The following is a 15,786-nucleotide window of genomic DNA, read 5'->3' as shown; positions in this document are numbered from 1 at the left end:
ATTTAGTACCAATAACTAAATGGTCATTTGGCCTCGGAATAAGCTTTCACACCTTATTTCTCTCAAATTGATTCAACTCTTCTTGCATTGTGATAAGCCATGAATCATCTTTCTAAGGCCTCGTCAATACATTTAGGTTCAATTTAGGAGAGAAAAGCGACGTTTACACAAAAATTCTTAAGGGAAGAATGAGTTTGAACCCCTTTTGATGTGTCTCCTACGATTAGCTCCTTAGGACGAGCATCTACATACATCCATTCCTTGGGTAATGATATTTCGAAAGAAGATGCATCGAGGTTGTTAGATGGAGAAGGGGTTTCATTTAATTTTAAAGCGTCAAAGTTAAGATCATCATCAAAATCATTTTTCTTAGTTTTAGAAACTTCATTAAAAACCATATGAATAGACTCTTCTATAACCAAAGATCTTTTGTTAAAGATACGAAAAGCCTTAGAAATAGAAGAATAATCAAAAAAATTCCTTCATCAGATTTTGCATCAAACTTCCATACGGTATCTTTTTCATTCAAAATAAAACATTTGCATCCGAAGACTTTAAAATATGAAACGTTGGGTTTTTTGTTGTTCTATAACTCATAAAGAGTTTTTGAAAGCAATGGTCTTACTAGAACCCTATTCATGACATAGCATGCCGTATTTACGGCTTCGGCCTAAAAATATTTGGGTATGTTATGTTCGTTTAACATGGTTCTAGTCATTTCTTGTAAGTTTCTATTTTTTCTTTCTACAAATCTATTTTGTTGAGGATTTCTTGGAGTAACGAAATTATGGTTGTATTCATTAGATTTATAAAATTCTTGAAAATCATGATTTTAAAATTCACTACCGTGATCACTTCGAATTGATGAAATCATAAAATCTTTTTCATTTTGAATAAGTTTACAAAACTTAGAAAAATGCCTAAAGCAATCACTTTTGTGTGCTAAAAAATAAGTCCAAGTGTATCTACTATAGTTATCCACGATGACAAAGACGTATTTGCTGTTAGGATTGGAGCGGCACTAAGGGGGGGGTGTGCTGGCGATGCCACTGTTGGACCTCTCGGGTGCTGGGCGATGCCACTACCTAATCCAGTAGTTTGCTGGCGGTGCCACCACCGGAACTCTCGAGTTTTGGGCGGTGCCATCGCCTAGACTATTTTAGCTCACTGATTGGGCTGACTGAGCGGTGGCACCGCCTAGACTATTTCAGCTCACTGGTTGGGCTCCAAACTTGGCCCAAACCAGTCCGAACTTGGGCCCAATTGGCCCCTAACCGGGTTATAGGATTAACCCTTAATCTTAACCCTAATTACATATAAATTATGAAATTAAGATATAGTCCTAAGCAAGTTTTTAACCGGCAACGTCGAGTTTCTTTCCGGCAAGCTTTTTGACGAACTTCCGGCGGACTTCTGATACACCCTCGGATTTCTTCCGGTGGACTCCCAGTAGGCTCCCAGTCTTGTAGCGAGTTTAATGAGTCTTTGGCAAGTAGTCGAACCTTCTCGGTGATCTCCGTGAACCTCCGACGATCTCTCCGGCGGACTTCCGAAAACTTTGGCAAGTCCCCGATTTCTTCTTAGTTGGTTCCGACAACACTTCCAATGAATCTTCGAACTCTCAAACACCCATCAAACTTGACTCCGATAGACTTGCTTTATATCTTCAAGCTATCATAGTTAATCCTGCACAAGTAAAGCAAAACTTTGATCTAGACAATTACTCATAAGCAATTAATCAGGTTGTCCGACATGTCATTGGTCCCTCGATGCTTCGTCCGATTCTTCGGCGCATCATCCTCTCTTGTGGCCTATTACTCAATCGACCAGTTGACTCTGCAACTCTTATATCCTTGGCGCAATACCCGCTCTTCTTGGCCCGATGCCCGAATCTACGGTCCGAAGCCTTCCGTCGATACGTCAACCGATCCACCAGCCTGACGTCCAATCTTTTGACATGTTCCTCCGGGCCAACATAGTTTTTCTGCTTTAATTATCTCATCCTGATCGAAGCATCCTGCATCACTAAAAATGCAGATTAAATCATAAACACATATCAAGTAATTTTATCATCAAAATATGAGATTCAACATTTGCTACCTCCTAGGCTTGATGTAGCAATTGGTCCAAACAAGTCTATATGGATCAATTGCAATGGTCTAGAGGTGCTTCTTTGGGTCTTTGGTTTGAAACTACCTTTTATTTGTTTTCCTAGTTGACATGCATCACATACATTGTTTTTAATGAATTTTATACGAGGAATTCCTCTTATAAGTTCTTTAGATGAGATTTAAGAGATTAGTTTCATGCTAGCATGACCTAATCTCCTATGCCAAAGCCAAGTATTGTCATTCAAAATCGAAAAGCATATTTCATTATAAAGATCATCAATGTCGATAGTGTATATATTATTTTATTTTTAGGTAATCATAGATGTGTTTTTGTGTGATTTTTTAATAATGCAAGTATTATATTCAAATCTAACGATATAATCTTTATCACACAATTGACTAATGCTCAAAAGGTTATGCTTTAAGCTATCAACCAACAACACATCTTTAATAAAGAAGTTAGATTTGTTACCTATAATTCCTTTGCCAATGATATTACCCTTGTTGTTGTCTTTGAAGGTGACATATCCTTTGTCTATACTAGTGAGCTTAGAGAATTGAGATAGATCTCTAGTCATACGCCTTGAGCATCCACTATCAAGGTACCATCTCTTGCTCCTAGCTTGTGATGGTAAACGTTTCTAAAGAAAAGGATGATTTTTAGGTACTTATTTGACCTTAGGTGCCTCAAAAATCGATCGGCTTAACTTATCATTTTGCATAGAATTCTTTATGATTTCTTCAGGAACCCAAATCAATTTATATAGACTATATTTCTTAAATAGACAATGATAAGCTATATGCCCAAATTTGTAACAAAAGTTACATTTGTTTTGGGGTGAAACATGTAAAGTAGGACCTTTAACAAAGGTAATTGGATTTTGGTGGGAGCTACTCACAAATCTGATTTCGCCTTTTCTATGAACGTGACCCTTGTTGGCAAGGATTACGTTCAAGGACTTGCTACCAACCTCAAACTTTTCTAAGGTTTCTTTAAGTAGCAAGTTTTCCTTTTGAAGTATTTCTACTTCATCACATTTCATACATGGAGCTAAACTATCATTATGCTCAACTTTTAATCTATTGAAATCACTAATAAGAGAATCATGCTCTTTTTTTAATAATTTATATTTTTAACTAATTGATTTGCATTCATCAAATAAATCATGAAAAACATTTAATAGTTCATCAAAGGAAAAATTTGTATCAAATGAACTACTCATCTCATCTCTAATAGCCATTAGCACATAGTAAGCAACTTGCTCAGTGTTGATTGGTTAATCTTTTTTGGATGCACTTGAGTTATCCCAAGTTGCTTTAAGAGCCTTCTTCTTCTTGGGTTGCTTCCTTTTTGCTTGGGGACATTCACTCTTGAAGTATCCCGGCTTCTTGCATTCATAACATATCACTTGTTCTTTCTTAGGTTCAATTTTATTTTTAGTATCATTTTTAAATTTATTTTTTTATGAATTTCTTGAACCTTTTTGTTAAGAGTGCCAAGTCTTCATCAAAGTCCTCATCACTTAAATTTTCTTTCAAGTGGTCTTCTTGAGTTCTTAATGTCATATCCTTCTTGTTCTTTGGAAGGTTGTTTTCAAGCTCTTTATGAGCATTACAAGTCATCTCATAGGTCATTAGTGACCCGATTAATTCTTCGAGAGGAAAGTTATTTAAATCTTTGGTCTCTTGAATGGTCGTGACTTTAGGGTCCCAACTCTTTGGAAGAGATCTTAAAATTTTATTAACAAGTTCAAAATCCAAGAAACTTTTACCAAGTCCTTTTAGACCATTGACGAAATCTGTAAATCGGGTGTTCATGTCTCCAATGGTCTCACTCGGTTTCATCCGAAACAACTCATAAGTGTGCACTAAAAGATTAATTTTTGACTCCTTCACCCTACTAGTGCCTTCATAAGTGACTTTAAGTGTGTACCAAATATCAAAAGCAGTTTCATAAATAGATACACGATTGAACTCGTTTTTATCTAAAGCACAAAACAAGGCATTCATAGCCTTGCCGTTTAAAGCGAAAGTCTTCTTCTTCAATTCATTCTAATCGTTCATTGGAAGAGAAGACTTTTGAAACCAATTTTCTATAATATTCCATAATTCAAAATCTATTGAAATTAGGAAAATCCACATTCTAGTCTTCCAATATATGTAATCCGTCCCATTGAATATGGGCGGACGTGTAATTGAATGATCCTCTAGGTTGCCAGCAAATGTCATCTCTCTTGGATTTTAAATCAAATGAGAGTAAACCTTGTTCTGATACCAATTGTTAGGATCAAGAGCGGCACTAAGAGGGGGGGAGTGAATTAATGCAGTAGAAAATTCTTCGATTTCGTATAAAGTTCGTCTCGATTCAAATCGTTTCGGAAAGATGTTGAACTTAAAACTTTCGTAAGAATGTAAGGAGAAGCTCAAGGAGGTTTGCAGTAAAGTAAATTACACAAAAGGAAAAGCAAACCAGAATTTAGAGTGGTTCGGTCAATGAGACCTACGTCCACTTTGGATTCCTCCTTCGTCGAGGTCACCGGCATCCACTAAAGGCCTTCCTTTAATAGGCGAAGACCAACCATCTTTTATAGCTCTTTCTCCTTTTGTCGGGTTTAGGAGACAACCTTTACAAGTCTCATTCCTCTTTCTTAGATGATTACAAGGCTAAGAGAGAGAGGAGGAGAATTCTTCTCACTTTTACAATGCTTTTCACACCCCAAACACTTAATTTTTCACACATATAATAACACTTTGTTATCCTTTCATGCAGAAAAGGGTTGAGTATTTATAGGTCTCAATGATTTTAAAAGTTGGAGCCAAAAAATTCAAATCCTTGGATTTCGGGATGCTAGCAATACCATTGCCATTAATGGGCAGTATCACCGCCTGACAGGGGTGGTACCACTGCTGGCAACATTTATTGCCAACGATACCACTGCCCAGACCACCTGGGAGATTGGGCCTCCCAAGCGCTGCCACCGCCGGCCATGTTTTCAAGGGCTGAATGGGCTGTTCAATCCAGCCCATTTCAGCCCTATTAAGGGCCCAATTAGCCCCTAGTTAAGTTAGTGTAATTACCTCCCAATCCTAACTCAATTTATGGACTAACTATAATAATTAAGACAATTGACAAAGCATTCTTGTTCCAGTACGTCAATTGCTCTTCTGGTGAGCTTCCGACAAACTTTCGACGAACTCCCGGTAAAGCTCCTAGACTTTACGATGATCTTCTTAGCGAGTTTTGACGAGCTTCTTTGGCAAGTTCTTGGACCTCTTGGTTAGTTCCGGTAGAACTTCCGACGAATGTCCGAACTTCCAACGAACTCTTAAACTCTCAACGAGATCTCGATCTTGACTTCAGCACAACACCTGCTTTATGTCTTATTGCAATCGTAATTAATCATGCACGCTTTTCTCAACATATAGATTAGATCAAATAATTTATAATTAATTTCATCATCAAAATCTGAGATTCAATATCAAGTGAACTAAATTGATACTTATTAGAGTTTTCATGAGCATTGCCTCACAAAATTTGAAGTTTTGAGATCTTGTTCTCTACAAGATTTGCTTGTGAATTCCTCTTATGCTTAGTTGTCATGTCAAAGTAAGTTTTCATCTAGCTTTTGACTATCACTCTATTAGAAAATAAAATAAATAAGTTACCTTCGGTAGAATAGATCATTATTGGTATAAGGGTTTCACAACTATTATTTGCCACTAAAAACTCTTCGAAGGATTTTTGAAAGTGTGTAGTGCTCTTCGATTGGATAACTAAAATAACTTTATACATTCTCTCAAAAGTTAAGAAAACCATGGTTACTGCTTTATCCGACTCCTTCAGGATTATACTTCATGTATAAAACTAGTTATTAGCCCTCATCAATCATTTGCTCACACTTATGAAGAACTTGAAGTATTGGACTCATACTGAGTTAGCTACTACAATTCATCTCCACATTGCCATTAAACTTTTAGATTAAGTATTGCTTGAAAATAGCAAAATTTCATCATGAATAGAGCAAGCGTATGATAGATTTGATCATCTTAAAGGGGACTATTTTCTTTATCGTTTTCATCACCCTACCTATCTGAGTAGAAAAGGATATAATACCATATGCTACCTACTATGTTCCTAGGTCAATGACCACTACATTAATCGAAGTCCCCCTACTTTCAGTTATATTGATGAGAAGTCCTTTAACATAAGTTTTATGAAATTTCCTAGCCATTACCATTCTGCCTTCTCTTAGTACTTGAATTTCGTCATTATATTTTTCATGGCCTCGGTCTCCTTTTACTGTTATAACACTCCCCTCCATGAGAATAAGGGATCGGTTGCTTCATGGAAGTCTTGCTCCTATGGTACCATGGCATTCTCTTATGCCAATGCCCCTATGATTTGTCATCTCACATCCATGTTCCTTCTCTTTGTGATCGACAAATCTACCACTATGAAATCGTGACACTCCCTCCGTGTTCACTTCCATTCTAATGAATGCTTACTTTTGAGGAGTTGAATTCATTTAGACTTATCGTCACTTTCTCGCCCCTTTTGACCACCTACTTCAATATCTCTGTATTCTCAAAGTAATTTTCTCTTAGTTGATGGAAAGATAGGCTATAACTCCCACCCATAGCCTCCATAATCATGTTATAAGCCTTGCACTTATTCTGTTTTCTTTTACATCATTGATAGCAACATTCACTTGCTCAATCTTATTCACTAACTATCAACTTATCCCTATTTGTATATCTTATTCTTTGCTAAGCGCCCCTGCTTGCATTAAACATCATCAAGTTAGGTTGACGATGTCAAAAATAGCTTAAACTCAACCATTCCAACCTTTGTGTGCTATGTGTCCTTTCTAACTTTCTTATTCTTGTGACACTTTTTCATGTGAAGGGTCTAATCTCGAATGCCTACCCCTTTAGGTGACTCTATTTCTTACATCTCTATGCTTGTTTCCCTCAAACGGTTGAGCACGTAGACTGCCCTCCATGCAACCCAACTAGGTTCCCCACATCGCATGCTAAGTGTTTCTTAATGTGCTTATCTAACTCTAATACCATCTATCATAGACCTAGCTAGTTTAGCCTAAATCGTATGGTGTCATTGTGTATCCATTCATAAAAAATTAATCTTCATATAATCTCGCATAGTGCCCTGAAGACATGCAAATAAAAATCAAAATTGAACTAGAAAACACGCGAATGCATGAGCAAACTATCGTCATTGTTTTATGGAAACGTAAACTCGAGATCCCACAAGTAATATTTTAACAAATGCTTGATATCACTACAAAATATAAAGATAGACTTTATAAGCTATGAATGATTGTATGACAAGGGGTCCAAAGGAGTCTATCACATACAAAAGTCCTTGTGCTCAAGTGCCCCTATGACATTGCTATAGAATTATGGGATGGACTAACCTAAGACAGCTTCCTTGAAACCCCATCTAGCTATGTGTCACTCAAGGATTCCAAAGGCATGAATAAAACTAAAAAGCATACAAATTACACTAATTAATAGTCGGTGACAATGCGCTAACATTTCGTACCGCGATTTTGGTCTTGAATTTTCTTGCCACAGCACAGGTTGATAAGTGGATCGACAGAACGACCTGCGAAGTCTCTGTAATAGTTGTGGAACACAAAATGACAAACAAAAAGACTGAAACTACTGCAATCCTCGTCACTTACAACAACAGTACACAAAAATGATGCGAAGACAAAATGACGGACTATTCATGTGACGAAGTTAGCATTGCACACTCCAAAGATCAATCAGTCGTTCCCCTTTTGACATAAAAGAAAGACCATAGGAGTTGTAGGAAACACAACAATTCAGTGCTGCATTCATAGAACAAACACTATACACTATAAACACAACTTGTATTGACCTTTGCATTTAAGAAAGACATCTCTTATCGATATCAACATACAAACTCATAGTCACAAATTTAAAACAAATAAAATGTAATTTATAGCTCGATGAGAAGACGGACAGGACCTATCTAGTGAACAACATGAAACCATGTCTAAAAGAATTCGTAGGTGTTTCACTTGGAGCATATATTTCATGAACAACAACTAATAATAATATTACACTGACCTCTTGTCCTCACATGAGAGCACAAGGAGAAGGAACTTTATAACGATATCGATTACTCTGTGGACTATGGTATAATGGACGGTCCGATGACGATCATGGAAATGGGCCGATGGGAAATTGGGCGGCTAGCTTCGCTCTTAGATCCTTCCTCAAGATTTTGCCGGATGGTGCCTTCGGAATGGTTTCCGTGAAGAATACCTTGTTGATTCTCTTGTAGAAAACCACCTGAGAGAATCCAAATTCGATTAAAAGATTATAAAGAAAATAAAAAATCAATCATGTATTATTAATAATAATTAAGTTATTTTAAGCAATTCCAAAATTAGTGATTTGATTTAGATAATTTGTGCTTCCTAAGAACAATTCATTAAGAATCAAGGAGAACTACTATTAATTCCACAGATAAAGACTCCAAGGGAAACAAGCAGCCAAAGTACTAAAAATTTATTGCAATTATAGCAATCTCCCAACCAGTCTGAAGCCCTACTGGATCAAATCTCTATTACTTATTCTCAAGTTTGTAGCCATTTCAATTAGGGTTACAAGTTCTAAGTCTTGCATGTTTACTTTTGTTGGCCACTAAAAGCCATATACATATTAACCGTTTCTTGGACTATTTTTACCTGCCAAATAATTTGAGTTGCATGCTTCTCAGTTATTGTCCGTTAATAAACGCATCTATTTAGATTGTCTTGGATCTGAATCAATGTTGAGATTTAGAATTACTATTATTTCTTTCTTTTAATGCAATGTAATGAAAAATCAAGAACTGACTGATTCTTCATATCAAAGTTACTGATCTTTTTACCCCCTTTCATTTGCTAGTTAACAAACAATAAGCCTTGGTTTAGTGCTTGAAGCTTTTACCTGTTTTGATATGTATTGCTTGATCTCATCCTCGGAAATCTTCGAGCCATTCGACCTCACGACAAACGCAACGGGCACTTCCCCAGCTGCTTCATCCTTCATCCTGCAAGCCACATTTTCATTTTTCATTCATGCCGAATTGTACTGGAAGAACTGTAGTGTGATGTTTGAGTTGCAGGACTTACGGGACAACAGCGGCATCAGCGATGTTAGGGTGGGTGATCAGTAGAGCTTCAAGCTCAGCTGGGGCTACCTGGAAACCTTTGTACTTGATGATCTCCTTGAGCCTGTCGACAATGAAGACCTCATCGTCGTTGTCCACATACCCGATGTCTCCTGTGTGCAGCCAACCATCCTTGTCTATGGTGTTCCTTGTCGCCTCTGGATCATTGATATAACCTGTATAATTACCACATGCATTAATAATCCCTGGTGAAGCAACGCTTCTCTTAGCATCAATGGAGTACAAAGTTGCAAGTCATACAAGTGACCTCCCTAATTATGGAAGCTCTCTTTCGAGAGCATCAACTCCAATTTTCCATAGTGTTATCAGATCAAATTAGTGAGATTATGCTTGCAAATCCTTGTCCTTCTTTTCTCAGAAATAATTTTGATAAAGTTTGCAATGGTGAAGGGGACCGTAAATTAAGGATCGAGCTTGTAAACTACGATCGTCACCTTGTTTGTCAAGAGAATAATCATGTGTGTGAGAGATGGGCTAAAGAGTAGATCCATAAGTATTAAAACAGACAGGTGATATATATTGAGATTAAGCTAGAACTTAATGAACTGAGGTATTGGTGTCCAAATGGTGTGCAGAAAAAAATAATAAGTTCAGATTCCTCATCTAATTTAGAATTTCCAACAGGAAAATGAAAAAAAAAAAAAGAAAAATAGGTCAAATTGTCTAACCTTACGAATAAAAGGGAAATAATTAAACCATATGAATAGGAGATATTAAGAGAAAATATGACTTTTTACATGAAAATGAAGAGATATTATGAGAAAATATGTCCAGAGATAATAAACAGGAAGATATGTTAAGAGAAAGTATGATTAGTTTGGCCCAGAATGATTGATTACAATAGTTCCACCAAACCAAGACTGCGAGGACAAGAGATAGGCATAGAATGCAATCTATGCTACCTTGGTGGAAAAAATCACGTAGTTACTTGTAGACATCAAAATTAAATGCACAAGAAATATCTAGCTTTCAAGTTCACATATCATGTTGCAGATGATACCCACACATTAGCTAACCACTTGAAATGTCATCATATATGTGGTAGGTAGAACTTAGAAGACCCAAAATGCACATTGTCCAGTGATTTAAAAAGCGCTAGGCGCCAAAAGGCGCCAAGGTCCAAAAACGCCCGAGGAACTAGGCGCTCGCTCAGGCGCTCGCCCAAGCGAAGCGAGGTGCTAAAATATAAAAATATATAATATAATTAATAAATATAATTATTTAAAATTTTAAATAAAAATATGCTATTAAATTAAGAAAATCTAAGATACAAAATCACAATATCACATTAACAAAAAGTTTCAAAATTCAAAACAATAAAATTTTACATCAAGATAAAAATTAACAATATTAAAATCAAAATAATATATTATTAATCTATTAACAGTATTGAAAATTAATCATTTCAAAATTCAAATAAACTTAATATTAAGAGTATACTGTATACTGAGCCTGACGGAGAAACGAGGAAGCAGCGGCAGCGGGAAAGGGAAAGGGAGCGAGAGGCGCGAGCAGCGAAAGTCGCGAGCAGCGGGAGGGCTCGCGGGAGTCGCGAGCAGCGGGAAGGCTCGCGGGAGGCGCGAGCAGCTGGAGGGCTCACGGGAGGCGCGAGTAGCGATGAGCAGCGGCAGCGGGAGCAGGAGCGACGAGCAGCGAGATCGGGAGCGACAGCGGCAGCGGGTTAGGGTTGGGTAAGGGTTATATCGGTTTAGTTAGTTCGATTGAACCAACTAACAACCGAACCAGGACCGAACCAGACCTAAAATCCTGGTTTGGTCACTTGGTTTACCCAGGCGCTCGCCCGAAGCGCCCAGCGCCTGGGCTTGGGCGAGCGCCCAAGCGGCGCCTGTTTGAAGCGCGCCGCCTGAGACATTAGCGAGGCGCTCAGGCCTCGCCTCGCCTCGCCCGAGCGCCTCTTTCAATCACTGACATTGTCTACCAAAACTTTCACCTTTAAATACGACCCAGTGCAAGATCCAACCAGTAGCAATCTCATAATCTATGATGTGTTTCTTTCAAATTAAAAATAGGTAGATGATCCAATTTCACGTTAGAGTACGACCAGATGTAAGATCCACTCAGAACCAACTGAAAGCCCACAAAGCTGATATTGTTACCTAAATCCCCCAAACAAGTAGAAAGCTTGCATATTATATTAGTCAAGATTAAGAGTTATTATTAACAAGATATAAGTTTATGCATCTCAAATGAAAAAAGAAAGTGGATATATATACATATTACATTATTATTGTCACAACTTGGCTTGATATGATAAACAATCGATTAACCTTAATGAGTCTGAACCACTAACCAAAAATATTCAAGTCTAAGCTAATAATTCAAGCTTTTATCTACTTCTAGTGTAGTGATAAACTTGAGGATGTTAGAATTACTGTTGTATTTTTGTTATTGTTATGATGTTTAGGAGGAAAATGGGGGCTGGCTCAGACAGAAGTATTAAGAAAATTAATAACGACTACCCTGCCAAATGGGAGCTAACAGCATGCCTCAGATCATTAATAATTGGACTTGTGATTCACATGATGCTGCTTTCTTACTTCAGGAAATTGAATAAGCACAAGTAGCCAATACCTCATATGACTTAACCATGCTCTAAGGTGGCCATCAGCCTAAGATGGTATTCAGCGCCACATGGATAGCTGAATTGTATATCCATCATGCAGCATACGTCCCATGTGAACCGACCTAACTCAGTACACTAAATTATAGCTGTCACCAAAATGATTGATCGATTTGGGATAGCACACACTTGATTGGAACTTTGGAACAGGGATTTTGGGAGCTAAACTTTGCCTTCAAACATAATATCACATGCATCGACTCATCCCAAACTGTTCACCAGCAAAAGCTTTCCATTTCAGCTTATTTTACTAGATCTCAAAACACAACTCCACTATCACATACTTTTTTGACCAGAGAAACAACTTGGCCAGAATGATTTGGTCATATGGACTCACTGTTTTTAGTTGCAAGTGGCCATAGTTCTTTAATACTAAGAAGGTTCCATCATTTGGCTGGTCCATTTCAACAAAGCGATGTGCCGTGGTCCCCGGATTGGCATGGGGTTAGTGGAGGACAATGATGGCACTGGAACCAACATGATTTCCTGTGGTGAGTCAGGGACGATCCTCCCCGACTGTGTATGGCATTGAGATCCTTCAATCAGGATATCTATGTGTAGAATCACCATCTTTTGTGTAAGAATTGGAGTTGCTCTCATAAGAAACATGTTCCTTACGAGAATAATTTTGGTGGGACAAGTCAACCATAATCTTCTAACATCTTTTACTAATTAAACTGACCAACATCTTTAAGATTAATCTTTTGAGGATTTGAATCTTAACCTAAAGATGGATGGATGGATCAAGTACATAATTATCGGACTAATATTTTAAACATAAAAAAATATTTAAAATTAAAAATTAAGAAAGTTAAAGATACAACTCCAATAAACTAATATTCTAAGAGTAAATAGAAATATTGATTGTTAGTTAGTTTTTCATTTATTAGGATTTCTTAAAGAAAAATAATAAATAAAAAAGAAAACACAGGAATATATTCCAGGGCTCTCCGCATGTCGGTTATCCGCCTATAGTCGTCTGTGGGGTCTCCATCCTATCTCATCTCATTCTAAACTTCTCCCCACGTGCACTACAGTGATTCCTGATGTGGTAGGCCATGTGACCCACTTGATGTCGCATCGTAAAGACCATGCGACTTGTGATTCCAAGGGATCAATCATAAAACAACAGAGAGAGAGTGTGTGTGTGAGATCACCTTTCATGATTTGGGCTCCTCGGATGCAGATCTCGCCCCGCTGGTTGCTGCCTAAGGACGCGCCGGTCGCGGGGTCCACGATCTTCATCTCCGCGTTCCTCACCACGGTGCCGCACGCGCCCGACTTCACCTCGAACGGCTCCTTCGCGAACGCCAGGCACATCGAAAGCACCGGCCCCGCCTCTGTCATCCCGTACCCCTGCATCGTTTTGGAGCAGATCCCACGCGTTAGTGACCCAATAGAAGAAGAAGAAGAAACGGGAGAAGACAGACACACAAAGGAGAACTTCACGTAGTGTGATTGAGCTGGACTCGAGCATGCAAAGTGTCAGAATGTGTCTCATCCGGTGGTCCTTAACCTGGCTTTCCTAGTTTGCTGGCTATAATATAAACATGAGTCCGGTCCCGGTTTGGGAACCGCGTAAACAAATTGAATTTGGGAACCCCAAGACGGAAGGAAGAGGGAGGCTCGATGGGTTGCATCAGACGACAGATCTACTAAATGCGTGGGTTGATGTAGTATCGTTTCACATGTCTTGGTTCATCATTATTGACAAAGTAATGAGGACGGGGACACATGTACGATTCCTTACGAGTGCACGAGATCATCGGAGATGTGGGCGGGACACGTCGCTTCCGTCTTTAGTGTCTCCCACCGAGTCAGGAGCAGGGGAAATGAAGGAAAGGTTGGTGAGTTGACTCAGGGGTAAGGCGTCGTAAAAAGCTTCATCTTTTCCTTTCCGATACCGACAATCTACCAAACTAACTAAGCCGAAGAAGTGGTGTGGCTGCAGTCTTACCTGGCCCAGCTGGGCATTGGGAAGTTTGGTCATGAACTTGTCCTCGAGCTCCTTCCCCATGGGCGCCGCCCCGGACATGACCATCCGAATCGACGACAGGTCGTAGCCATCGACGAGCGGGCTCTTCACGAACTCCAGCACGATGGGCGGCACGAAGGGCGCGATGGTCACCCTGTGGCGCTGCACCAGTTCCAGCAGCGGTCCGACCTCGAAGCGCCGCATGATCAGGATGGCAGCGCCGACGCGTAGCCCGCAGAGAAGCACCGAGTTGAGGGAGTAGATGTGGAAGAGCGGCAGCACGCAGAGCAGCACGTCGTCCTGGTGGAGGTAGAGATTGGGGTTGTCGCCGTCCACCTGCTGGGCCACGCTCGTGATCAGGCTCCGGTGCGTCAGCATCACGCCCTTGGGCAGCCCGGTGGTGCCCGACGAGTAGGGCAGCGCGACCACGTCGTCCGGGTCGAACTCCGCCGCCGACAGCGCGCCCGCGTCCGTCCCCATGAGGTCGGCGAAGAGGCGGCAGCCGTCGGGGGCGGGACCGTCGCCCACGGTGACGATGGTGATGTCGCGCTCCCCGGCGAACTCCCGGATCTTGTCCACGTAGCACGACTCGGTGATGATGAGGCGGGCGCCGGAGCCGGCCGCCTGCTTGTGGATCTCGCCGGTGGTGTAAAAGGGATTGGCGGTGGTGGCGACGGCCCCCCGGTAGGAGGCGGCGAGGAAGGCGATAACGAACTCGGGGGAGTTGCGGAGGAGGATCATGAACACGTCGCCCCGCCCGATGCCGACACTGAACAGACCGGCGGCGAAGCCGCGTGCGGCGGCGTCGACCTCGGCGTAGGTGAGCACGGTGCCGGTGGCACCGTCGATGACGCAGGGGCGACCGGCGAACTCGGCCAGCCGCTCGAAACAGTAGGTGTGTAGGGGAATGTCGTTGGTGATCTCGATATCCGGCAACTTGGATCGGAAAATGGTCTCCTCCGGGAGCGCAATTGAACCCATCCCGGTAGCGATTGGACGAGAAGAAGAAGAAAGAGAAGAGAAAGGAGCTCTAATTGCTGCACTAGGGTTCCTTCTACTGGTTTCTCTTCTCTTCGCCCTCCCCTGAGGAAAGGAGAAGAGAGGGGTGGGGAAGAGGTGGTACTAATATACCGGCGGAGTGAATGGGGGGAGTTGGGAGTCGGTAAGGACGTGTACGGGATTACTCATAAATACTAGGGGTAAAACAGGAACTAAGGGAATGGATGCCGCAATTAGATGAGCGAACGGTGGACGCCGAAGACATAGCACAAGCCGGTGCGATGGCGCCACGTGTGCACGAGGCCGAGCCGTCCTTCCGTACGCGTGCGTGAGGGTCCGGTTCTTACCTAGCGAACCGGCCACAGCGATCAAGGCCGTCGGTTAGCTACCATTTGCAACGATCGGACGGACGACGGTGAGGGCAGGTACTGGCGACAGTGACGTGGACGTGCCAGCGAGTTGACAGCTTGGTTCTGGGACTCACACGCGTCGGATCATCAACCGTTGACGAATCATGGCCGTCGATTGGAGATCGGAGGGGCTCGATTCGTTCGCGTTGCGACTAGCCATCTCCATCTAGCTTTTTTTAGGGCGGAGACACATGATCGATCACCGTTCATGTTGCTCAAGGCCTTCACAGCATGGATCTTGTGAAGCAGAGAAATGGCGGTCGCCTCCTCTTTACGTAACGATAACGAACACCGACACGCCAACAACTGGGGATAAATTATTGTGCGTGTTAAGTCCAACCAAAGCACCAACTAAGGCTATGGAAGCAATACCGAGTCACGTCACTTAATGGGAATGTTACGAAGTTGATGTGGACCGAAGA

General features: G+C 40.9%; 1 protein-coding gene across 1 annotated transcript; it reads right to left on the bottom strand.

Annotated features, from left to right (window-relative positions):
• Positions 1-7,989: 7,989 nt before the first annotated feature.
• On the bottom strand, positions 7,990-15,063 carry LOC135629520 (4-coumarate--CoA ligase 1-like). Its single transcript, XM_065136998.1, has 5 exons — positions 13,938-15,063; positions 13,138-13,336; positions 9,281-9,494; positions 9,096-9,198; positions 7,990-8,453 (listed from the first exon to the last, which is right to left on the bottom strand). The coding sequence occupies exons 1-5, from the start codon at positions 14,934-14,936 to the stop codon at positions 8,322-8,324; spliced, it is 1,647 nt and encodes a 548-aa protein (XP_064993070.1). The 5' UTR covers positions 14,937-15,063; the 3' UTR covers positions 7,990-8,321.
• Positions 15,064-15,786: the final 723 nt, after the last annotated feature.

This window comes from Musa acuminata, chromosome BXJ3-1 (genome assembly GCF_036884655.1).
Source record: "Musa acuminata AAA Group cultivar baxijiao chromosome BXJ3-1, Cavendish_Baxijiao_AAA, whole genome shotgun sequence".
Lineage (NCBI taxonomy): Eukaryota > Viridiplantae > Streptophyta > Magnoliopsida > Zingiberales > Musaceae > Musa > Musa acuminata.
The sequence above is the reverse complement of the archived record's forward strand: the minus strand, read 5'-3'. Positions and strand labels throughout refer to the sequence as shown.

Bases quoted from the DNA above. Each gene is read 5' to 3' on its own strand.
- LOC135629520 (XM_065136998.1), bottom strand. From the start codon at position 14,936: ATGGGTTCAATTGCGCTCCCGGAGGAGACCATTTTCCGATCCAAGTTG. The intron at 9,495-13,137 runs GTGATCTCACAC...GTAATTATACAG, and splicing joins AGGAGCCCAAATCATGAAAG to GTTATATCAATGATCCAGAG. The intron at 9,199-9,280 runs GTAAGTCCTGCA...TGTGGCTTGCAG, and splicing joins GCTGATGCCGCTGTTGTCCC to GATGAAGGATGAAGCAGCTG.